The sequence below is a fragment of the Ixodes scapularis genome, unplaced genomic scaffold, assembly GCF_016920785.2.
Source record: "Ixodes scapularis isolate PalLabHiFi unplaced genomic scaffold, ASM1692078v2 PGA_scaffold8__174_contigs__length_109621045, whole genome shotgun sequence".
Taxonomy (NCBI): domain Eukaryota; kingdom Metazoa; phylum Arthropoda; class Arachnida; order Ixodida; family Ixodidae; genus Ixodes; species Ixodes scapularis.
The window spans coordinates 28,681,916-28,707,958 of record NW_024609883.1 but is presented as its reverse complement, the minus strand read 5'-3'; the positions used below and the strand labels follow the sequence as shown (position 1 = coordinate 28,707,958).

The 26,043-nt window shown below is 46.4% G+C and overlaps 4 protein-coding genes across 4 annotated transcripts in view; 1 reads left to right on the top strand and 3 right to left on the bottom strand.

The window, feature by feature from the left end:
• LOC8037504 (cytosolic 10-formyltetrahydrofolate dehydrogenase) overlaps nucleotides 1–26,043 on the bottom strand; it is a 241,410-nt gene that overhangs the window by 179,914 nt on the left and 35,453 nt on the right. The gene's annotated exons all lie outside the window — the stretch shown is intronic.
• On the bottom strand, nucleotides 2,917–5,896 carry LOC120848463 (ubiquitin thioesterase OTU1). The gene is made up of 2 exons (XM_042286943.1): nucleotides 5,879–5,896; nucleotides 2,917–4,792 (listed from the first exon to the last, which is right to left on the bottom strand). Exons 1-2 carry the CDS (start codon nucleotides 5,894–5,896, stop codon nucleotides 4,298–4,300), a joined length of 513 nt encoding a protein of 170 aa, XP_042142877.1. The 3' UTR covers nucleotides 2,917–4,297.
• On the top strand, nucleotides 5,913–15,762 carry LOC8034621. Its single transcript, XM_040220449.3, has 9 exons — nucleotides 5,913–6,344; nucleotides 6,424–6,628; nucleotides 7,933–8,233; nucleotides 8,952–9,321; nucleotides 9,434–9,607; nucleotides 11,240–11,426; nucleotides 12,084–12,326; nucleotides 13,558–13,729; nucleotides 15,540–15,762. Exons 1-9 carry the CDS (start codon nucleotides 5,985–5,987, stop codon nucleotides 15,760–15,762), a joined length of 2,235 nt encoding a protein of 744 aa, XP_040076383.3. The 5' UTR covers nucleotides 5,913–5,984.
• On the bottom strand, nucleotides 19,054–21,107 carry LOC121833541. Its single transcript, XM_042286942.1, has 3 exons — nucleotides 20,922–21,107; nucleotides 20,652–20,858; nucleotides 19,054–19,204 (listed from the first exon to the last, which is right to left on the bottom strand). The coding sequence occupies exons 1-3, from the start codon at nucleotides 21,068–21,070 to the stop codon at nucleotides 19,054–19,056; spliced, it is 507 nt and encodes a 168-aa protein (XP_042142876.1). The 5' UTR covers nucleotides 21,071–21,107.

Below are 26,043 nucleotides of genomic sequence, written 5' to 3'. Positions count from 1 at the left end.
CGAAACATCAGTGATTGAAAACCACTACTCCATAAAAAAAAATGGTTAGATATTGCAAAGCAATGCTGGCTCGTGCATAATTCCGGGAAATACGTAGTAGACAACAATCAAGTCGCCTGCCCTCAGAGGTGATAGTGGATATGCAGTCTGCTGCAATATCATGCGGTAGATTCAAAAGAAGTGTGATTTCAATGAAAAAAGGCATCATATATCCATTCCTATCTTTTGTGTTGTTTTTATCGAAATGTGTCTGAACATTCCTGCCAGCTCTTCCTTGTCAATTTCCTTGAAAAATCATTTTGGACTTGTGAGAAATCATCAATAATCCCCTCCCCACAAGTCTACTTTCAAAATTTGAAGCGCCCCATCGCGGCGAAATGTCACGCAGTGCACTCTGGGAACTAGTTGGCCACTCAGTTTCGGTTTCGATTGTGTAGCCTCAATTCGTACAATCACGCAGTGACCAAATGCGCTGCTTACATTTTCAATTCCGACTTCCCAAGAATTTACAATACTGTCATTCTCAAGAGATAAAGAAGAAAGACCGGGGCACTTTTCTTGGTTCCCGACATGCCAGATATTGTGCATGTGTACGCAAATGCAGTAAGACCTGGTGGCTAAGTCAATGCACCGTGCGATTGTATCTTTAAGCTCAATTTCAATACTGACTAATACCGGTGAACAATAACTGAATTTTGGTCACTTTGAGCCCTACACATATTTTGTTTGCCAAATGTCAACTTCTAGTTACTTCATTGGGCGAAAAACAAGCTCCACCTTCACAGAAGTCCCAAAGTTAGCGCATAAACTTTTAAAGGGACACTACAACAAAATTTTAACACTTATTTCTTGGTCTATTTGTGTTCAAGGGAGCATTATCACATCAGACACACCAATCTCTTGTTGAAAAAGACACCACAAGGAATTTTAAAACGAATTAAACGATTAGCAAAGACCACCTGGTGGATGTCGCTAACGCCTCGTTTGCAATGCCCGTCTAGGAACCTTGACAGATAGGGACGATAACTGTCTCGCCTCCGGCCACGACGAGAGAAGAGCTGAAAGAGGAACTCCCCTCTTTCCAAGACTTTCTTTTGTGTGTCCCAGAAGTCACTATTGTCCCTCTACCAGATTATAGAAGATTCACCCGTCACTCAAAATTCGTACAAGGGCAGATTTGGGGTTACTTGCGGTGGCCGATAGCTGGTGTGCTTCGGCTGCTTTCAGCAGATGCTATGAGCCACCAGGGCCTATCCAAGGCCGTGTAAATGTCACGCGACCTTGGAGAGGGGGCACAGCAACGCGCGTAAAGCGTATCGCAGGCTACGTCTACAGAGCGGGATTGGCTGGGATAGCTAGCAGTGTCCGCTGCGTTCGGACGTAATGTCCCGAGACAAACTACGTCATGATTGCGGTGGATGTGACGTGCTCTCCGCTGGCTGCTCTCCGAGCGTTTGCCAGAGTGGGCCGTTTCTAACGAAAAATACAGCCGTTAGGCTCAAAATACAAACGTGCAATTGTCATTTACGGATATTGTTGATCATATTCAGCCTATTTGTGAACACGACGGGTATATTTCAAATTTCGTTGAACTATCCCTTTAAGGAAACATACTTAATTCTATCTCACTACTGCACAAAAGTTACTATGAAGTCTTGCAAATGCTGAGATCGGCTAGATAGAACGAAGGCCCTAACGAGCGTCCTCTACTCCACGCTAAGCCTTTTTGGACGAGCTTGTACCAACGCCCAAGATCTGTGTCTGAACGGTGTGTCTGAAATTATCTCGGCATACTCAGTCAGGAAGAAAGCAAACATATAACAAATGTTATGGCCATTATCAATTAACTGTCAAATGTGCTTTGAATCCTTTTGTTCGTGTGGTGCACCGCATAGTAGTGATGCAAAAATATCGATAAATTGACTATCGATACTATCAATAGTTTTTCCAAAACTATCGATAGTGCCGCAGAACTATCGATAGTTTTTGATAGTTGACTATCGATAGGTTTTCTATGGTCGACTATCGATAGTAGTATCAATAGTTTTTTGATAGTCGACTATCAATAGTACTATTGATGGTTTTTCGATAGTCGACTATCGATAGTACTACCGATAGTTTTTTTTTACTATCGTTAGATTTCTGGCGACTATTGGTACTATCGATAGTTTTGCATCACTAGAGCGAACACAGTTGCCGCACCGCCGCTTGCCTCCTTCCGTCTGTCTTCGCCCAAACTCCCGTCTTTGTCATCACTGAAAGCTGAACCAAAGTTAAGAAGGTAAGTGCTTGGGCTAGTTGGTGTCCCATTTGAAAAAAATAAAGCGAGAAAAAGAGAAGAGGGAGCGACGCAAACTACTAGTGTCGCAAAACTATCGATAATAAACCGTCGACAGTACTATCAATAGGTCTACGATAGTCCGGTAACGATAATTTTTCGATAGTTGACTATCGATAGTACTATCCATAGCTTTTCGATAATCGACTATCGTTAGTACTATCGATAGTCTTCGATAGTCGACTATCGATAGTTTTTCGATAGTCGACTATCAATAGTACTATCAATAGTTGACTATCGATAGTCAGATTTCTTGCGACTATCAATATTATCGATAGTTTTGCACCACTACCGCATAGAGCTTCACGCCCATATACATTCCATCCAACGAATGTTGCGACATTCTTCACACATGTGTTTGACTGTTGCTTTCTTAAAAACGGTTTGCATGTGTGAATGTGCCTTATATGATTGCGGGATAACTTCATGTGCATACGTGATAATGAATTTGTAGAATGCAAGCGGGTGGGGGACTTCGTGCAGTGCTCCAGTCAGTACTGATAAGAGATAAAAAGTGTGTTGAATTTTAGCTTTCCAATGGCGTCTGAATTTTACCTCGTGCATATTAAGAAAAGCAGTAATTGTAAAAAGGTATATTTCGTCAATGAATGCACAAAACAAGTAACAAACTTCCTGACCAGCAACACTAATGTAAAGGTGCGAGGCTTGGTGTATGCATACTTAATGGTTGTTACAGCGTGTTGACTCATACAAAAGCAGCTTTGCAGCGTCGAGATTCCCAGCACTGGCTTGTCCACATACCTTAAAACGCGAACAGAAAGGCTGAAGTACAAAATTACAACAAGCATGTGTCAAGACAAACATTACTTATGGTTCGGGCTTGTGCTAAAGCTTCGAGGTTTGACCACTTAGGGTAGTTTAGAGACCAAAAACGAAGCACTCGGGACCAGGAAACATCAGATAACGGCTGTTAATAGTTCACGCTCTGTGTATGATCTCTTGTCGATGCGCCGATCGAAAACGAAGCCATGCCACTCTTCTTCCTGGACAACTAATTCCCAGAGTGCAACGCGCCCAGTGTTGCATGCAGGGATTTATGGAAGTAGTCTATTAGGCCATCATGCAATGCTCATGTCAATAAAGTTTTTTCATTAATGAATTCAGACACATTTAGAAAGAAAGACAATATGCAATATCATTCTGTATGCATAGTTTCTTATTATTAGTATAATTCACTTTGCTATTTCGGTTGCTTTCTGCAACTGTTGATTCCGCCCACAACATGTTTCAACATCATTTTATTTTACCAAATATATTGTTAGAGTGTTTTTGATGCCTCATACAAAGGGCCTTTGGACACAAAGCAATACGAGCAGTCTTGTATATTTTTAAACTAATTATATTCGGTCACAGGTTAAGAATTAAAGGGAACTCCTCTCGCCACTTTCCACATACTTTAGCAAAGCGAATGCTAGAAAAGAGGCAAATTCCTCTCCAGCGTTTGGTCTGCTCAAGTGAAAAGTGGTGGGAGGAGTCCCCCTGAACTCTTAACCTCTCACTGACTATAGATCTTTATACACAACAAAGAAATTATGTTGCCACTAGCTCAGAAAAAAATCTGCAAATACTAAGGAACACTAGCAGCCGCTCCGCACAGGAGTGAGTAATCCATCCTCCGCAGCCAAAACGCTGTCCTTACGCCAGTGTAGTCCGTGGGTATTTCGTCCTAAACCGCAAATGACGAGAGATTCGGGCTATGCGAACAGGGTCGCTGGCTCACTTCCCAGATGGCTGACCTAGATAAGATGCGAAATCATCCGCCAAAATCACCTTCCGAAGTCGTCTGCCAACAGTCATGTCCACTTCCCACGCTACAGGACCGAAAAGAAAGAGGATCGGGAAAGCAGACAGCGAGAAGCCAGGACAGAAGCCCTTACGAGATTGTCCGGCAAGGTGCCATGAGCCAACGATGAGGTGGAAACAGCGCGAGTGATGCACTCAGACTTCGCCGAAGCCCAGGTGGCCCGTCTCGGCAGCGTGCTTCCTCGCCTGGTCCTGCCCGACGAGCCCCATGTCGCATGCGAGGCATCGCAGCGTGAAGTTGCGCACATCTGTGTACTGACGGCTGGCCTTGGCTTCCCTGGCCAGCTCAAGGGCCAGGGCCAAGACCGTGTCGTCGTGAGCCGAGAAGAGCGTCTGCGGCGGCCTTCCGGGCTCCAGGGGCTCGAGGACCAAAGGGTCGTAGTGGATGCCGTCGTAGAGGAGCAAGATGCGCTGGTCATAGCCGCGGTCTTCGCCAAAGCGGTGAAGGCGGGCGCTCTGCGCGTCCACGGCGACCATCTCGAGGTCGTAGTGGCGGCTGAGCACGGCCAGCTCGATGGCCCCACCCCAGTGGTCCTCGTTGAGGATCCAGGTGCAGTATTCTCGGTTGGGGCGTCCCAGGAAAGCTTCTGTGTATGTCTCGCGGTCGGCGGCCACGGCATCTGCTATTACCTGCAATGAGGGGTCTCGGTGTTGGGATGGCTATGGCTATGGCTGTTGGGTAATGGTTATGGCTGTGGCTATGGCTGTTGGGTTACTGCAATACTTATGACTGTTGGGCAATGGCCATTGGGTTGGTGATGGCTACAGGGTGTCTATCAAGTTGACATTTTCAAATTTCCTGAGTTTTCCAGGTTTTCCCTGAGTACTTTTGTGAAATTCCCTGAGTGACACAGAACTTCGTTTTAGCTCAAGATGGGCTGACACCAAGTCGCCAGATGCTGTCACTCTCTAAAGAGCATGTTATAAAATAAAATAAATGACATAATACAGTTTTAATGGTAACGAGTAACTTTTATTAGATTCAAAAAGAAAACGGAACGGAGTGGTTAGTAAAATTCATAGCAAATAAAATATACAAAAAGTAAACTGAAGTTTACGTGACCCACCCCCTCCCTTTCTTTCTTTCTCCCTCTCTCCCTCCCTCCCTCCTCAACTCCCCCCGTGAGGTCATGTGACCTCGGGGAGGAGGGGGAGTCAGGTGACCTCGGGGGGGGGGGGGGTCACGTGACCTCAGGGTTAGGCCGATGGCGAAGCCGCTCAAGCCGGAAACAGGCACCCAAGAGCTGCGCTCTAAAAGAAAAACGGAAGTGATAACGAGGAAAGAAAAAGGTGAACAAAGATAAGGCGTTCAAAGCGCGATTGCTCAATTTTTGTTGTCAACACACTCCACTTAAAGGAGCTGTGCAACGATTTTAACGTTGAAAGAATTGGCATCTTCTGCTTTTGATATTGTTCACCTTGTCACAAATGACAGAAAACACACCCCCTTTCATCGAAATGTTGCGATTTCGCCGCGTAATCGCGAGGTAAAAATTAGAATATTCCCAGACCTGCAGCCGCGAGCGGCCGCCATGGGAAACACGCGCGTGACGTCACTTGGGTGCCTGTATAAAAGATATAAAGTTCTGCAAATACCTTCTCAATAAAGGGTATCTTTTCCATAAATATTGCCGTCCCAACAACATAAATGCTTGAAAAACGTAGTATCAATTACAGAAATTTTTAGTGGCGCCATCTACCCGAGGTCAATAAAACCGACAGCTCGAGCAGCATCAGCGGCTGCTAGCACGAGGAGCCGAACGAGCGCTTTGGTTTGGTTTTCCGCCGTGTCGATCTCGACTTCGAACGTCGCCGCTCGGCAATGCCGACCGGGTGCTCCGTTCTCCTGTGTCCTAACCGGACTGCACAAAGCCCTCTTGTCCGTGCTAAAAAGCTCCAGTTCCATCGTTTACCACGCGAAGAACGTCTCAGAAGTGAGTGGTGTGGAAGGATTGGTAGAAGGGACCCTGGACAGGCAGACGTGCGCGTGTGCTCCGAACACTTCCACAGCGACCGCGACTACCGTCGCCTGCCAAGTGTTCTTCGCGATGCCGGGCAGACGATGAAGAACGTCTACCTGAAGCCAGATGCTATTCCTTCGCTCCGACTGCCCCCCACTGCGAAGCGCCTCTCCCCTGCCAAGGACCCAGCCGTGCCAACGTCGAAGCGCCGAAGAACTGAGGTAAGTGTCGCACGTTCGCGAGCGGCACACGGTCGTGAACCTTTCGAGCACAGGTTTACGAACATTTTTGCTTTTGCAGAACGATGAGCCGGTGGAGGTGGATTGCTTCGAGAGGACCACACCTCGCGAGCACAGCTGTCATTGTCGTCACCGACCGGCGACACGCGACACAGCGGTCCAGGCCGACCTGCATGAAAATCCGGGACCCGCACAGACTCCGAGGCCGCCTGGCACGAAGGACAGTTCTGTGGGCACAGACCGATGGCTGGGAAAGCGATCTACCGGTACGCATCAAAAAAAGCCGCCTGTATTCGCGTGCTTGACGTCATATTGCAGGAGAAACTGTAGGAAGGGTCTTCATTGCTCTGCCAAGTGCCTTCCGACGGCACTCCACGCGAATATTGACAATACTGCGCGAATGTGCTTTTTTTTTTTTTTTTTTTTTCGCGTTTGCATGGTGTTTTTGTTTTTCTATGCGGTTTCATTTTGCTTCGAGCTCAAACGATTTTGAATTCCTTCTTGCTGTGGAAAGTGTCGAACATTGCGTCCAAAACTCCACCTTTCATGTGTTTACGGGAAGAAAAAGAGAGGAAGGGGTAATGCATTCCAGAATGTAACACTAGCCCACGCCATGACATCTACTGCCCCCAGAACTTGTGGACAAATTTCGAACGAGCATATAAAGTGCCCTCAGATGACGCATATGAACACACTTGATGGTACACCAGCAACAGCATAAATTCTACGCAAATTTAGTACTGTACTATTTCTTAATTTAACTGGGACATGAGGGATGTAGTCTTATTCCTTCTTGTCGTTAGGCCAGGTAAACCCTATAAACGTGCTGCTGCTTGTTGTAGGTAACTAGATAATAATAATAATCTCTAGCAAAGGTAGCGGTACACTAGGTGACCTGCAAAGCTAGACAGATAGGCTGGAGCCCTTACTTATCAGCGTTTGCTAGCCAGCCAGCCGAAGCAATAGAATGCAAATTAAAACAAATAACGAAACAAAGGAGAGGCAGGTAACACCGCCTAGATACAAAGTCCCAGTGCCGGAGCCCCCAGCACCATTCGGGACGGGAAAACAGAATATTTTTTCCAGCCGAGCCCAAATGCCATGCCAGCGCGACTGAGACACTTTCAGCCGAGCACCGGCGCAATACTCTCACCAGGCCCACACCACACACCGCCTAACTGCAGCCAATGCAGGGGGCCGGGGTCTGGGCCCTGTATCCAGGCGGCATTGCGGAAGGCACATGTTACCTTGAAAGCTAACACGAAAGTCAGTGTGCATGCACAGCCCTGGTTGGCCTTCACCTTCTTTGACTTTCCATTGTATTTCACTCTCCAGGTCTAGGTTGTCGTTTATTTCAATGAGGAATAACCAAAAAATTTTTACTATTCGAGCGTGTTGGTGCTTTTCAAAACATTTAGGAAGTGGAGACACATAAGGGACGTCCCTTATGTGTCTCCACTTTCTAAATGTTAAGAAAAAAAATGTTACTGCTAGAATGCCATTTTGTGGAGGCTTGTACTAGTCAAACACGATGAAGAGTCGGATAAGTAAACCTCTTTTTGCCCTTCAGGCACGCAGTGGAATGCCTACGCCAAAGGTATCACCGCCCACTGGGTACAGACCGAGGACTTGGAGACACCCGACAGTAGCAGCACCACTGCCGGCAGCAACAGCACAACCACTGCCGCAGCCTTCGCCTCCACCACCACTACCTCTGCAGTGCCACCGCGAAGACCGGGCCCAGCATGTGCAATGAGCCCTGTCCTCAGTGATTCGGACGAGGAGGAGGAGGAAGAAGAGGACGACGACGACGGCGACGACTGCGACGATGACCCTCTGTGGGAGCCACCCACCAAAGGAGGCTTTGTCGAGTAAGAATGGTTTCCTCTTGGGATGAGGCAGGCTAATTATGAATGAACATTTACAGCTGGCACCAATATGTGCTGGCACATGTCTTGTGCTAGCTGAATTGATCAAAATGCCGCTTAGGCTGCCCCTTGCATGCCGAGTCACAGAACCAAACACCACAATGCAGCAGTAAGGGACCTAGTGCTCCTAGCATGGCATTATTGCCTCCTGCCTGAGTACCCTTGTTCCAGCTTGTACTGCTGCTTAATTTACCAATACAACGGATCAAGAGCAGGCCATAGCAAGAAGAACGAGAAGTGTTCCACACGACTGTGGTGGCTTTGCTATTGATTGCAAACCTTTCGGGTCGTATGTTTCACAGCACAGAATTTTTTTTTTCTTTTCAAGAACAGGTAGGGGTAGTTGCCAGTGCTTTGCAATGGTTTCACATGCTAACAAATATACGAAAAGACAACATCAAATTGTGATCCCAACTTATTTTATGTAAATATCAATCTGAATTTTAAGGGACCATAAATAACAAATAAATAAACTTGACTAAACCATTTTGCAAATTCTTTTTGGAAGTTTGTTATAAGTAGGGTTCATCTTGGACCGAATGTTTCTGAAATTGTATTAGTGAACGGTTCAGAAAATGAACAAGGCAGCATTGCTCCTTTAGTTTTTGTAAGCCAAGCACAGAAGTGACTGTTGATCAGTAAGCACTCACAACTTTTCCAGGAGTGCCACCACTGTGTCCGGAGAGCCAGACTACAAAGAACGAAAGTTCCTCGTGTTTGAGAGCAGCCTGCGGCAGTTGTTTGCGGTCTGCCAGACGTGCTACAGCCCCTGCAGTGTGTCACTGAGCACGATTGGCACGCTCCTGACGGTGCACACCTCTTGCCCCGCTGGGCATAAGAACCGTTGGGACAGTCAGCCCTACATCAACGGCAGGCCTCTGGGGAACCTCCTCATCACCAGCTTCGTCCTGTTCACGGGGGCCTCCCCAACCATCACGCTGCGCCTGCTCCGCCTAATGAACATCGTGGTGATCTCAATGAAGACATACACAAACTACCAGCGGGCAATTTTGATCCCAGCTGTTGAACAGGTGATTATGATGCTATCTTATGAGCATTATCTGACATGCTTTTGTATCCCAATGCAGTGTTTGACCACACTGCTTGCTAAAGTACCAAGCATTTTACTTTTATCTCCCACAGGTGTGGGAGGAGGAGCAGGAGAAGCTGTTGGGAGAGCTCCGTGACCAACCCCTTGACCTTGCTGGTGACGGGAGGTGCGACTCCCCAGGCTACAGCGCAAAATATCTGACGTACTCTCTTCATGCACCCCACGTGAACAAGATCGTTCACTTAGAACAGGTTCAGGTAGGAGAGGTAAGGAAGGGATCCATCGTCCTCATTACAATAACATGTAATTTTGTGAAACAGAATTAATACACTCAGTTGCACAGCAAAGCTTCTAACTAAACCTAATGCTTTTGGCACTTTTTGTGTTTGGCAATGTCATTTGGCACTGTTGTGACCAAAGCCAGGTCGTCGTGGCTTTCGGCAACTTGGAGTGATTCTAAAAAACACAAGCAGGCAGCTTTTATTTTTTTATACTTCGGGTTTTTTTGAAAAAGATTAAATTTCGTTTCTTGTATTATGGTCACCCGCAATCTTCGGTAGACCTTTTCTGCTTCAAACATTTCTTGCCCTTTCACCCACCATGTGTCTCTACGGAATGTCACAGAAGTACTTGACCCACAGAGTTCACAAAGCTCTTGTTCCAGACATGTATAGCATTGGCCCGATGAATTGGCCTTTCTAAACAGGTTGCAAGAATCTGTTTGTCAGTGTTATATGCATTCTATGGTGACAGTGTTAGCAGACTGTGCTTGCCTACTTGGATGTGCTACCTACAGATGTCAGAAGCATCGAGGGTGTGCCTAGATAACAGACAATCTTCTGAAAGCTTCTGATGTGTCCTTTAGTGCAGTATGTGTCTGTAATTTATTCAAGCTGCGGTGTTTTAGCCCCATTTCTGGTATGGGATGTGGCGTCGCAAGGTGCTGCATCCTCGTGTCTCAGGTTGCACCATTCATTGGCAGCACCTCCAAGTAGGCAAACACCACCTGCCAGTACTAAATCTCAGTGCAATACATTGAATTTTGTGGTCTGTTTAGAGGTCAGATTCAGTGGGCCCACACTGTATAGTATTGATGCGTTCGCAGCTTTTGAGGCATAGCCGGGCGGTTTGCCTATATGGTTTGGACACCGTAGCGTGGGGTTCAATTCCCAGCAGCGGACACATTTTTAATTCTTATTTTATTTAGGGTACTGGGAGGACCCAGAACAATCTCGAAAGTTCTTGTTTTAGTCTGTTGGCACATCTGTTCTTCTTGAACTATCTATACCCGTTTTCACCTCAAGAAAAAAACAAGTTTTGCACATTGTTCATATGCAGCGCAAAGTAGTTCTTATGAGATTTAGTTGTCGGAGGAAAAAGCAATGCTTTTGGCTTTTGGAGTGTGTACGGCTTAATAAGATAACATATATCTAACCTACAATTCACCCACAAATTCTCCTACATAAAGGGGGAAGTTAATGATGCTCAGCGAGAAGCCGGATTTTTTTTTACTAGTGTTCTTCACGTGAAAACGGGTTTAGTAGGAATGTGGTAGACGGTAGCGTGTTTATAAAAGTGACTTATAGCGCCTGCCTACAGTCAGTCGTCCGGCCGAGGCCCATTGCCACCGTTGCAGGGTGCACAATATTTTCATTTTGGAGGCACAGATTCGCGTTATAAAAAGCAGCTTTTCAGTTTTACTAACATCCACTGCTTCTGTTCGTGACAGCATTACCAATACAGCAATGGTCAGATTGATCCCAAGCTCTGAAACCAAAATTTCTATCTGGCGTCCGGTGCTGAATCGGTAATGCTGCAGGATATGTCAATACATGCAGTGGACGATGTACTGATTAGAGCAACTGGAAATAACTTGTTCTACTATCCTCTGATTACAGTGTGAGGCGGTTCCCAACAGTGGAAGTATGGAGAAGGAAGGCCTGATCAGGTCCCTGGCCTTTGCAAGGGAGAAGGAGCTGACAGTGCGGTCCCTGGCCACGGACAGGCACCGCTCAATCGCCAAGCACATGAGGGAGAAAGAGCCGGCTGTCCTCCACTTCTTCGACGTCTGGCATGTGTCAAAGAGTAAATGGCATTTCTCATGGTCCTATTACCGTACATAAACAGACAACCTACACTGACTGCCGACATGGCAGAAGCAAAGTTCTGGTGACTCCAGCGTCTGCACTATCACTTGGTAATAAATGGGCACCTGTTGCCAGTTGGCAATGTTTAAAACCTGAGAAAGGTAGATGACAAAATGCCCTTGGCATGTCTGCAAGCCGTGTTGCCTAGCAGTGCTACTTCTTTCTGCCTTTTTATATGTTGGTAGTCAACCCTTGTGTTGTGACTCTCTTTTGAAGAGAAGCTGATGTGGCTTTGTAATTGGGATAAACCGTCTATGCCTGTTGGTTTCACCTACACAATCTCGACTATGATTCATTTCTCTTTGTAGTGTCTAAATTATGTCAATTAAATGAACTATAAACAGACTTAAAACTATGATTCTAGCAGCATGATGTTTTCTCTTGTGCTTTTCGCATGCACATCACTTGTTTCTTTAGTTTATTAAAATATGATGGGCAGTTTGCATTACCAGCTGACATAAAGGCAGCAGTGAAAAAAGGCGTGAATATGTTTTGCAAGTGAGATGCTTCCTTTTCCTGTGTTGAATATTTTCTTGCAGATGAGCTGTTCGAAAAACTAGACAAGTGCTAATTCTGCACACTGGTCGAACTGCAGGTGTCAAGAAGAGCCTTAACGCAGCCAGCAAGAGCCATGACTGTGGCTCGCTGGTTGGGTGGGCACAGCCGGCGGTCAACCACATGTACTGGTGTGCGACGGCGAGCCGGGGCAACCCTGACCTGCTGGTGGGTGCCTGGTCGAGCATGACAAGGCACGTGGTCGACGTCCATGCAGACCACCCCGGGATGTACACCAAGTGCCTTCATGAGCCCATTGAAGATGGTGAATGGCTGGTGCCAGGTCAGTAGACGTTTCACATGTCTCTAAAGGTTCTACTTAGCAAGTTGACTTTCGGTGATTTGGAGCAGACAGGAAAAATGAAATTCTTCTAATGAAATGTCCTTCGAGTTATGAGCAAGCACTCAAACAATACTTTTTTTTGTCCTCCACTGTTGGAAGTTTAGTAAACACTATGCATATCGCAAATGTATCTGCAAACGTCATCAGTGTTCGGTTTGTTGAAGGAGTACTTCACAACAGGCAATGCAGCTTTCTCATTTTTCAGCACTCGGCAGCTTGAAACTACAAGCAATGCGATAGTTTTTATGTCTGACCCCATTCACAGTTTCACTCTCAAAATATTGACCAGAGGTTATGAAGTGTGTCGACATCTAGATATCCGTTATACGAAACACCTTCAACTGCCAACAGCTTTGTTGCCAAATAGCCATGGTGGTGTTTTAGGCGTAGTCAGCATATTTGCATGCAAAACAAGCCTTTGAATTAACTAGGTTTGACTGTAGACTTTGAATTACCGCACCTATTTTACATAGACTTGAATGTATGATTTCCGGGACTGCACCCTTACTTGTAACTATCCAACCATTTAAAGAAAAGACCGAGTTGGAATGAGTAAAGTGTATAAATGAAAGAAATATAGACTTAAATGAAATGCAGTAATGTTTAAGGGACCATAAACACAATTAAAAAAAAAAAAGGTTTAGAAAATAGTGTGTTTGAACTCCTTGGAGGCTGAACACGCTCCTCAACGTTTTATAGAATTCCTGGCGAAACCGAAACTATTTATCCTCAATTTCATTTTCTGGTCCTCCGAAATCAGAAGTGACGTCAACACCGAATTAATCGGTTTCGGTAGCATTTAGTGGCTGTCAAGCATGACTTTTGCGGCGAGTGGTAGCAAAGCAGAGACGTCGGGTGCGACGTCTCTGCTCTTGGCGCGCGGACAGGAGCCGCTTCTTTTGTCTTCTCCCACACCTACCAACTGCTTCTCCTGCTCTTCGGGATGTCGCTGTCATTGCTCCTAGTGCAAAGTTTGATGGAATTTCTAAATTGACACAAGGATCAGTTCCACCTAAAACTTACCAACATTGTTAGGGATGTGCCCGGAACATATTATAACCGTCAAATAAAACTTCAAAATCGTGTTTATTGTTCCAATGTAAATGGACTAAATGTTACTCAGGTAAAATTTCGTGCTGCAAGCCTTAATCTTGCTTTCTGTTTGTTTTAGACACACCTGCCCATGCCAGGTTTGTGGACGTCGTGTCCAGCAAGTCCCTACTCAAGGACCTGCGCCAGCTTTCCCCTGACACACAAACCTATGGATTGGAATCTTTCCATAGTGTGCTCAACCGCTTTGCACCCAAGTGGGCTGCCTTTCGCACAAAAGGCATGCTCGCCAGGTATGTACTCACAGAACACATAGAGAAATGTTAGAGAAAGGAGGTGTTGGTGACTACCCACATAGCTAACCGGAAAGCAGGTGATATATTTGTGATGTGCATTTCAGCTCACTGCTTTCCGTTTTAGGATATGTTGTCATTTTCGGCATTCGTCCACTGTTATTTATTTTTTTAGAATAATAAGAAACCCTTTTAAAAGGCAACTCCACTCAATTTCGAAGATTTCGGGATAATGAGTAATTTCAAATTAAAAAGACCTAGTAAAACACACTACGTCGTTTGCTTCGCAAAAAATGGGATATATATTTTCAAACCTAATTTTAAACACGAGCGGAAATCGAAACCGAAACTTTGGCTCCGCCCGGCAACATTGGCCTCGGGCCGCCAAGTGTTGGTACCATCTCGTACCATCACGTGGTATGAGATGTCACGTGATCCTCGGCCCAACAACGGGCAGGATTGGGTCGGGCGTGTGGCTGGTGCGAGTGTCGTCTGCACCTCACTCTTTGCCACGTTTTGGTGTCTACGGCATTCAACGACGTCTGCACAACTGCGGCATAAGTCTGCACATGTGGTGTGCAGACTTATGGCTTATGTGGTGTCCGTAGTATGGATGAAACTCCGAGAGACAATAATCACAATCGGTGAGGCGATGATGGCGGTTGTGACACGGAAGACGGCGGGACCACGGCGGGCGGCCGGACGGCTCCCAAGAAACGCGCTGCGCAGGCGCGTTACACCAATCACGTGGACACCGCTAAGCGCCGAGAGGCAACGTTGCTGACGTCATGCGCTACGCTCGCCCGGATAAGTGAAAACAAGCTAAAGGGGGCCATGATAATGACATTTAGCTCAATGTTGGCTCTGCCCATGCCGTAGCCTTGACTGCGCTGTTGGTTGCGCCTGAATTCGCCCGCTCAAGTCAGCCGATTTCGGCAACTTGGCGAGTTGCAAAGTTTGCCGGACCGTTTAAGAAACATTTAGACAGAACTGCGTCGTAACATTTCACGTGTGGTCTTCCTAGGCGATACTGAAGAGGACTGCATTGTTTTTTCAAAACCAAAAATGAAGCGGAGTTGCCCTTTAAGTTCTTTCAGTGTTTCGGAATTCTTCAGAAAGACGAGAGTCTCAGTGTGAGGGTGTAACATGGTGGCCTAATTCTTTTTTTTAACATCCTGCTCCGTCAGAATCACCGTTGTTTCTCAGTAGATAGAGCGGAGTTGCTAAATATGCAACTCTATGTAGCTGCACGTATAGCCTGGTTGACCTACTGGGCAGTGCACTGGGCTCTCACGCTGGTGGCCGAGATTCAATACCCGGAACCATGGGTGCTTTTATTTTGCTACTTTACTGAAAGGTTCTAGAATGATTGCATAATTAGTGGTAAGTTCCGACTTAGAAAGTTCTATGCCCGATCGTGTTCGTTCGGATGTTCAAGAAACCAGTGTAACATGAAAGAAGAGTTGGCGGGACAGTATGGAGCCATTCATCACCAGTGCTCAACCCTGCTCTCATGCCGATATCGGTGCCTGCGACGTTCCATTATTCTAATTTGTTTCTTTGCCTTTGGGCACAGGTTCACCCCCATTAAATCTATCATTCACCCTGTTTGTTTATCGTTCCTTCGTTGGATTCGTGGCAGTGTGCAGGTTCCAGCACAGACCCAAATGACATGACTGCTATCTCCACTGCTAAGGAAGACCTAAGAATGCAGAAGTTTCATCAAAACATACCGGGCGGCATTTCAAAGCACATACTGTTTGTGGGAGCTGCACCACATTTTGTTTGTCTGCATTCTCTATTTGTTCAGGACCCGTGTAGCAGCGCTACACTGGAATGAGAACAGCGAAAGGGAGCAGGCCACTACTAAGGCGGGTGAAAGGCAGTGGGCAGTGAGATCGCCCAAGGCCAGGAAAGGGCATCACACTGTCTGCCCCCAAAAGACAAAAGTCACATATGGTATTCTGAAAGAATTCTACTCTGTGGTCTTTTTAATTGGTATTCCTGTACTATTAGGAGATCAATTTACGTAGTGACTACAGCTGATGACTGATTAGTCACAGGGTGTGTACCAACCGGGAGAACCTGGAATTCTCAGAAGATTTCAGTCATCAGGAAAAGTCTGGGAATTATCAAGGAAATCATCAAAAAGTTGACTAAATCAAGGGAAATGACCAATGAAAGTGTCACAGTGGCGCAGAAGAGGGCGCGACGGTATCACATCAGCATAGCCATGCTGAATGTTGCCGAAACAGTCCGAGTATTTTATCGAAATAGGTAAAAATCTGGAAAAGTCACAGAATTTGACATCAGACACCACCATGCATCAAGATGTGTCGTCTGCCCCACGGCATTGGATTTATACGTCAAAAAGATAGTATGTCATCTACTCCATGGCATCAGCACCTTCTAATTTAATGAGAGGCACCCTCTTTTTAATTTCACATGAGGGCCATAATCACCCACGCAAGGTGGAAAATAGGCAGCTGAGGAGGAAGAAGGTTTCACCCGTGCAAACTTTTCTTTCCGGGACAGCGGGTATAAATCTAAATGCGAGCTGACACCTGTTTTATGTGATATAGATGTGTAGAGTATACAATTCTGAGCAGAAATTTATGAAGGCGCATATGTTGTATCACGGTGCTACCGACTTTGCACCGAAACTGAAATAACTGGAAGTAAAATGTTTTGATATAAACTACAGCTATCAAAAAATATGATAAATTAATTTTTCAGATTACGTCGGAAAGCTCGTGGCTCGGGCCGTGGCAATCTGCAAGGACATCGGACCTCTGAGGGAGGTCTTCAAGCTTGATGCGAGGACGCCGCGTCTGCCAAACCTGAACCGGAGCTGCGACAGACCACCAAAGGAGGATCTGGTTGCTGCCAGAATCAGCCGTTTTGGAAAGAAGGCGCCCAACGCAACGGAGTAATGGTTTGCTTTGCAAGCACAATACCAGCGCACTCCACTTGCTGGTTGAGTTCTTGTTGCAGTTGGGGCTGTTGTAACATGAGATGGAGTGGGGCTCTGGTCGCTCGCACTGTGTATTTGAGGAAGCTGGCATTTTGCCTGACGACTTTTCCGTTTCGAGATGCCTTGATGCAGGATCCTCGGAATGAGATAACAGTGAAAGACCTGGAGTCATAAAATGGGGTAGATTTTTTGTGCTGCTGTTCTCTGCAGAGCGCGAGTTGACTTGAAATGAAGTTGTACGTTTGTGCGTAATGTCACTTGTTGACATATGCCTTGTCGTATCTTTTCCTCGCTGCATCTGTTTGTTGTGCCTCGATCTCGGTGTAGCCTTTGTCACCAGGGTTAGGAAGTACTGGTAACATGTTGCACACTTCCCAGTTCTTTGACAGATGAGGTGGTGATGGCTTGGTGTTCACTGCGAGCACCTTTCTTTTGTTTTCGTCGGGCTGCCAGACTTTTGTTTTATGATGCTGACGTTGTGCTTCGCCTCTTCGAATAGCCGGCCTTGCTTGAGTATTCCTTGTGCGTCAAGTCGTGTTGTATGGTATAGCGGCGCAGCCTTGAGGACTTTGTCGTGATGAGGATCTGGTTTTTAATCTCGGTGTCCAGGCCAACGAACACACAGTGCCTCGCAAGCTGCCGCAGTCAAGCGTAAAACAGGTTGAGTGACTCGCTTCCCACCTGCTTCGTCTGCTGAAAGCGGTAAACTTCGAAGCTCGTAGTTACCTGGGGTAGGAGTAAGCGTCGAGCTTCCTGCGTGTAGCTGTGTATAGAGCAGTTGTGTCGCTGCAGAACTTTGCTGCGGTTGAGACAGGCGCAGTCACTGGAGGTTCTGGTAGCATGCAGCAAGTGTCGTAGAGGTCTTCTCCGATATAGTGCAACTGAAAGGCGGTGTTCCTGGCATCATTTTGATTCCACAGGCGACCACAAAGTCCTCGAACCGTTTTACCCACATTGACCACTCAGTGCCGACATTATTGGTATCAGTGACACGAGCGTCAAAGGAGGGAAATGGGGGGGAGCACGCCTTAGTCCATCTTGCTAGGCAGGTGTCATTTGTTGGATGCGTCGGGGTCCATTCCACTTCATTGCAGGGCGATCCTTATGCTGTTCTTGCACATTTTCTTGGCCATTTGTAGCGTTGTCTGCGTTTAGGAGGGATGAATTTCGTCCGGTTATGATTCGGAACAAAACATGTTTATTACACATTCATAGCTATCTCGGATCATGTGTCCATGGATGTGTTAGAATCTCCTAGGATACTGCACTATTGAACTGTTCATTACAGTACAGTAGACCAAAGAGGCATGGCCTGGTTTGTGCCTACCAGGTTGAAGGAGAGGGAACGAAGTATGAGCTTGGTCTGGCTTTATTTTCACAGTCCCCACTTTTTTGCAATTCAGGCAAAGGAACATACCCCCGAATTTTGTGAATTCCAAAAGTGAGAATTGAGGGCCTCTAGAGGCCAGTGTTTTCTTTCGCATGCTCCTAAATTTCACTAATCCTTCAATTCGCGAAATTCACCAAATTAAGGGCTTGCAAAAGTAAAGGGTTTTACAGTATTGGGACAGCCAGTCAGCGTGCCCATATGCAGGGCACACCAACACTCGGATACAGCAGTTCTCACACAAACCCCCAAGGGTCCTCAAGAGCATTCATGGGGGGGAGTCGTCTTCCTTGCATTAGTGCATGTCAAATCAAGGACACGAAACAGGGTGTCCGATGTTGGCACATTATTGTCTAGCGTACATCACCTTTTACACTGATTGCAAGCTGCGAGTACCACTTCATATGTAGCACAATCTGAGTACCTGCAACTGCACTATGTTTTTGGGGCCTTGCCTTGCAGCCTTGTTTTGTGTGTGTTTAGTTGATACGTTTCGTTTACATCCCGTCTGCCCCCTTTTCACATAATAAGTCTTGTGTCAAACTGATAGGGGAGGACGCTCACTCGAGTCAAGCCTCGGCTAAAGTGCGATGTGCTTATCAGTTTGTGCTGAGCCCCGAGTGAGCATCCTCTCCTTGAAGCAGAATGAAATTGCCCGCAGTGCCCCCGCCAGCCACCGCCTCGGTCACGCTCTCCCAGTGGGTCCTTCGTATTGCAGCACATTGTACATGAATAGTGCAAAATAAACAGCAATGCTTCGTAAGCTGTAGGAAGTACTGAATGTAGAATGACTACATGAACAGTGCAAAATTGATCGCAATGCTTTGTAAGCTGTGGGAAAACCAGCATCAGTGCTTGAAGTTGTATGTTTGTTTTAATCAGTCGAAATGTTTTGTTGTCTGGGTGCATAAAGTAGTATGCTTGCAAAAACTTTAGTGAAACAATGTGGCGTTTACAGCATTTTTATTCTACATCATGAAACCCCGTATACGTTTCCGAAGGGAATTCATCGTGGATCCTCTTGACCACGCAGGCCGGTAGAACACGTCGATTGCGACGTCCCAGCCTCCGCCACATCCACCGCACGAATTGGTGATAGGCCGCAAAACGAAGCCTGGAAAATTTATAAGGACAAAGCTGGTCAATTACCACTGATACGAATGTTTGAAGTGCCAGCCAAGACACACTACACATCTGGATGATACTATACTCAGTTTCAAGTTGTGTGCAGTGCAGGCACAGCTTTCCACAGTGTTTTGTGTGCACAAGCACTTGCACGCAGAGGGTGTGTTTGGAAGCCACGCGCTCGTGCCTGTGCCTACACTGCACACAAGTTGGGACTCCGAGTATAGGGCAGGTTTATGGAATTGAGGTGCATGTGACAAATGAAAATACATCAAGATTTACTTTGGAGTATCTAATTAAGTGAAACGCAGGACTACAGAGATGTGATGTTTTCAAAAGCTGGACGGTGCAATAAGATGCAATGAATGCCTGACCATGTTACTTGTGCACATAGGAGACTTGACCGCATGTAATAAAAAAACAGCATCATGTGTCGAGCTTGAATGTTTTGTTTTACTGATTGTCTGTACTTTGCGATTTCTGGCTGAACAATATAAGCGGGTAATAGGGCCACTTCATGCAGAGCACACCCGCCTTTTGTCCTATTACACAAGACCTTGTGCTCAAATAAACTGGGCAACTTCAGAGAGTTGTGATGCAGTCTCCTAAACGTAGTGTTGTGTTCTTCCATGGGAATATCTGCATGGTGACGTGCGTGTGCGCCACCCAAAATGTTTTGTCAGCCCCAGACTGTCGCATGTTTAAAAACTCCTGCATTATAAAAAATAAGGCATACCTTTTCTTTTTTCACAAAGGGAAAACCCAAAAAATTAGACCTTGATAAACTATTCCTTTTTTTTTTTCTTCTTTTTGTATGACTGAAATTGATGTTACAGGCACGAGTGCGCTGTCTTCGACAACGATTTGCCTTCACGAACGCGTGCTTACCAGGCCCAAAGTTTTGCGCTCGCTTCCGTTGCTTCCTTTTCGCTTGGGATTAGTATGAAGTGAGGTCTGGAAGTATAAGCTGGACTAAGGAGAGGCTCCGTGACCACTGAGTACTCGAGCTTCTTTACTTGGCCAGCACATTCCGAAGGATCCCAGAAAGGTCTGCACAGAGTAGGCCACAAGCATTTTGTTCCACTCCAGTGAGCATCCTAACTATGCAAAGCTTCACACAGCAGGGGACAGCTCGTCTGCATGGTCATTGCATGCATATTTGCAGACGGGAGTGGGGTCGGTACTGTGCGCGAAAGACTTGCCGTGTGCATCACACTGGCGTTTTATTACATTCTAGTCGAACTTATAAAATCACCGAACAAAATTTTAGGAGAAGGTTTCCCAGAGATAACTTTCTCTTGGTTATAAGGGAAAACCTGCGCTGGCGTATGCAGTACGTGCTAGCGGGGTCGCGTTCTGCAATCCCTGAGCGCAGGAAGCATGTCTATCAAATGAGCAACACTTTCCTACAAGGAAATTTCAAACAAACTACGCACTTCTGTTCTCGCGGCGCCGGGTGACGACCTGCCTCCTGCAGAGCCCAGAACGCGACTTCGAGCACGCCGGGCTGGAGGCAGATCGGTGCGAAGTTGTTGTGCTCCGTGATGCACCCTCCCGGGCGAGTCGCGACCGCGGGGGGACACTCCCTGCAGCAGATGCACTCTTTAGGCGTCGGCATGATGCCGCACCTCTTGCACGAGCACCTGAGATCAGAATAAGCCAGTGTCAGACGAAAGCTACCTGCAAACAGCATGTGCGATTATTACCATGCCGTCGTGGTCAGCCGCCACGAATCTGGGTCCGGAGTCGGGCTGGGGCTTCCGTCGAGCACCGCCCGCGCGTCCTCTTCACTCAGACATTTCGACGGCGTCCCCGCGTACGGAACGAGCCCCAGTGACTCGCTGTACTCCAGCATCTGGAGCTCGACCTCGTTGAGTTCGCCTCTCCAGAGGCCGGTGGCCATGTTGATCGCAAGCATGCGGTGACGCGGTCACGTGGTCGTGAGCGGATGAGTTCTCGCCGCTCACTGACGGCGTTAGAGAGAGGAATTTCCCGGAACCCCGCACCTACCCAAGCGACGTCACTGCGCACGTGACCCGGAAGACGATGTACGAGTTGAGAGGCGGCAAAAACCTGGATCTTTTTCATTTTTTTAAATAAAAACTACGGTATCCAGGCAAAATCTGTTTTCTGTAGTTCACTTCAGAAGTGTCAGGCAGCAACTTCCACAATTATTTAAGCAAAGCCCTGAAATTGTTGCACAGCTCCTTTAACAAAATCCTTTTTTTTTGCTCATTTTATTTTGGGGCTGCAGCGGTGTTCGGGGAAAAGAGCGCACGCGACCGTTCCAACAGCGGGCACTCTCTGCCCTCCCTAAGCGTGCGGGTGCCCTTCCCCTTTCGTTTGCCATCTTCCACCTTTTTGGTTTTTACTGTTTTTTTTTTTTTTTTATACAATTGCTTTTTTTCTGCGTATGCCCACGTATCCCCGCCATGGGAGTTGTGGACGTTTGATACAAAAAAACAGTGTGATTTTCTAGGGGATGTTTGGATTGTTTCATATACAAACAATAATTCGAAATACACGGGTGCGATATAACCGGGCTTGACTGTACGTTTGGCCCATTTCATTGATATCTGAAGAATTTTGGACTGTGAGAGTCTATCTGTAACACTTCTAAAAATAAAAATTAATAAATAAAAAAAAATTCCCTGATAGAAGAGCGTAGAAGCTTAGCTCGTCGGATCCCAAAGTAGTTGCCCAGCAATTAGCGGTTGAGCGTAGGAAGAATGAACAGAAGAAGGCTAAACGCGCTGCAAAGACACCAGAGCAAAGGAAGGAACGTCTAGCAAAGCGGCGTCGCCAGGAGGCTGAGCGACGTGCCCGACCATCTCAGCAGTAGCAACAAGACGCCTTCGATGACGTCAAGGCTCGCCGATTGACTGACTCATATAATGCGTATACCGTGTGTGTGTCATTGAAGCAGCAGTAAGCATGATAATCAAGCTAATCCTAGACAACCAGGAAAGCTAAGAATAACCAGCTGAACCTAAGCTCACGCTACGTACATCCTGGCATAGCCGAGCTAAGCCACTGGAATTTTTTTTGCATGAGATTTCTAAAATGCTTGAATAATGTTTATATAATAATGCCTCCTGACCTTTGTTTTTTCCTTTTCTGCATTGTTTATGTTTTTTAATTATCGAGAATCAAACTTGACAAACCCTTCCTTTGCAATGCTTTTCTCAAGAGGTCCTCAAACGGGCACTGACACCCCAAAGGTCATATTGCTTTTTTTTACTTGACGGTGACAGCGCAGGAAAAATCAATCTCACACCAGACACTCAGGAAGACAAGCACACGCGCTGAACTTACAACTCTTGTGTATTGGACTACTTCATTTTTCTCTTCAACGTCTGGGTTGACTTTTCAGAACGTGATAAGTAGAATAAGTAGCACGAAATACAAAGGAAAATTCTAAAGGGAAGGCAAAAGAACAGTAAAAGAGAAGAAAACTGAAGAAACGGAAAAAATATCTAAACGAAACACTTTACAAATCGTCCCTCTCCCTCATCGCTATCATTTAGATAGAAATTGGAGCTCTTTGGTCAACAGCGCTATAGAAGGACTCCGTACACACTTGTCCTTCAGCTGTGCTATCCTTTCCGCTTCCATTATTTCTCTAGTCAGTGCGTTTCTACTCCTACCTATTACAGAACAATTTTCAAAATGTGCTATACAGCCACAATTGCAACAATGGATTCCCAAGTGTCCAGCTACGACTCGGTGGGTGTTATAAAAATGCTCTCTTAAACGATCATTCAGACACCTTCCAGTCTGGCCTATATACTCTCTACCACATGAGAGTGGGACAGAATATACGACTCCTTCAGTACAATTTACAAAGCTCTTTTGGTGCTTTTTCGAACAACCAACTTCCCGGTGTGCCGATCCGTTCACCTTCCTGCACAGGCTTAGAAGCTTATTTGGTGCTGAAAAAGCAACATTAATGTTAATGCGGTTACCCATCTTTTTTAGACCGTGCGAAAATTTATGTATATAGGGAACAACGGCCGTCCTTTTCTTTTCTGTATTGTGTTTAGGTCGTTCATCCCATCTTATTCTCTTTAATAAATCTTCTGCCATGGCTGTAAGTAATGTACTAGGATATCCTGTTGACTTTAACCTGGCAATTTGAGCATCAAAGCTAACCTTAAGTGAATGAATACAAGACTTATTAAGCGCATTAGTGAGACATAATTTAACAATGCCTCGCTTAACAAGTTTGGAGTGTGCTGACTGAAAATTAAGAAGAGGTTTGTTCCCTCTCGGTTTGTATGATTAACATACTGTATTTGCACGAATATAACGCGACCACGAATATAACGCGAGGGCAGGTTTTGATGCCCTCAAAAATAAAAATAAATATTACTATTATAACGCGAACCGAGGCCGCATCAATTTCTTGTGCTCTTGGGGGCATAGCAGATATAAAAAGTCAATGGAAATAGAAGAAATATCTGTTTATGTTTTGACTGCACTCGTCCTTACTGCTCAGGTCCTTCCGTTTACAATCCACTTGGCGACTACGCAGATAAGCAGCAGCACCGCACCTGCTTGTCTGGTAGTTCCCTTTTCTTCCGTGGGAGCTCCTCGGCAGCCCACAATCGAAACAAGGCACGAAGCGAAGCGGAAGCACCAACACACAAACACCAGATCACTCTGGAGCAGAAACTAAACAATGCGCAGGCAGAAAAAAGACTGCTGATTCCGATACACGATCACACTTCTTGTTCTGGTCCCTCTGCATAAACAAATGCCCCGTGTTGCACGATTGCGTAAACGCGGTTGGTGATGTTGGCTTGGCTTGTGTTGGCTTGACTTGGCCCGGCTTGGCTTGGCTCGAATTGGCCAGTGCCTGCATTCCCGCACGGCGCGCGTGCGCAGAGTTTCTGCGGCGTGCGCGTTGTACAAACACAAAAGCGATAAAAATGCCTTTTTATGTTTTCTCTTCGCCCCTTCCCGTGGCCCAATAGCTAATAAATTCCCTTCCACACCCCCCCCTCTTTTCCCACCGGATATTTTGCATTGAGCCGGAAGGATGGCTTTCCCCTCTGGCTTTCTCCAGACGCGCGCGCCTCGTGGCTGAACTCGATTCCGAATATAACGCGAGGTGCGTTTTGGAGCACGTAATTTAAAAAAAAAAGCTTGCGTTATATTCGTGCAAATACGGTACATGATGATCTGAAAAAATTAATCTGAGGTCCAAGAACCGCAAGGAACCTTCTGTGGGGAGCTCATGAGTGATTTCTAGTGGATCTACAGTGTAGACCGCATATAACAGATGTCGCGGGAGTCGCGAAAATCCGCACTATAAGCGGTACCGCACTATAACCAACACATCAATTTTTCAGGCCAAAATATTGAAAATACATGCCATGAGACAACTTACACTTGTGAAAAGAATTTATTTTATGTTAGATGAAAAATAAAGCTTAGTTTGAGGAAAGTCTTTATTTCACCGGACTAGTACAGTTCTGTCTCAAGTGTGTTACACATTTTGAAAGAAATGAGCAGCTTTTGCCTGGCGCAGCCTTTTAACGGCGTCGCGGGTTGCGGACGGACGTTGCGAGCGTTCAGGATTGCTAACCCTAATCACTTTTCTCCGGAGATGAAAACGCGTGAAAATTCGCATCCTTCACACGGTACGCGCCAGTAATACCTTGAACTTGAGCACACGCATGAAATGCGCCAAATCAGAAATCCGGGCGATGTTCGAGGACACAAATGCTTAGAAATCACCACTGTAGTCGAAGTAAGCAAACACGACGACACGGGCATTTCTGCCGTCTTGAGAGCGCCGCCACGACATCACCGCACGAGTAGGTGGATCTTCCCTTCTAGTACGTGCTGGGTTATCATAGCGACACACAACGAAAATTCACAGTCAAGGATAGCGCTTTTACGCGGAACGATGAGATGAACGCCGTCTACGACGACGATCACAACCCACGCCGTGTTTGCGGATAGAAGCAGCCGGCCCGCGACCGGCATGTAACGCGCGCAACACTTCTCCTCGACCTGCGATTGGTCTGTCGCTGCGGTTGTTTGTTTCCAACGCAGCGGAGGGACGCACGCACGTGAACGACACGTGCGTGCGTCCCTCCGTCGCTATGGCAACTGAAGCCTTTCGCTTCTTCCCGCTTCTTCGAGCAACTCGGCTCTGGAGCAACTGCCACGCGAGTGCCGTTTGCTGTTCGCGCCGTCAGCGCCGTTATCTAGTGTCGCACAGGGAAGCGCGCTCGCTGCTGCGGTCGTCGGCGCGGCCGGCGGGCTGTGCCAGAAACCGCACTATAACCGGTATTTCCCTTCGCGCGCCTGCATTTTAAGCGGTATGCAATTACATGGAGTTCTATGGGAGACGAACCGGTGGTTTAAAAAAACCGCGTTATACCCGGTCCTGCACTATAAGCGGTTACGTTGTAAATGGTCTATACTGTATACAGGATTTAAAACAGGAAAGAACGTTAGAGACCAATCTTTGAAAGTCATTAGCTGCACAATCTAGCACGATCAAAAAATCATCACCAAAGCGAAACACCTTCACAACAGTAGAAGCATCTAAGCAATGTGAAAGGATCCGGTCCCGATGCGCGAGGTAAAGGTTACTCAAAACTGATGCTATGCATGAACCAATGCATACCCCTGCTTTTTGGAGAAAGGTGCTGCCCTCCCAACACGCAAACATAGATTTTAAATATACGGTGAGCAATTCAAGGAAACCACCTTGGGAAATTCCTGACGCGGTCTGAAAAGCAATAACACCAAAAGAGTCAATGCAGTCCTCCAAGCACTTCAACAGCTTATCCTGCGGCAGAGAGTAGTAGA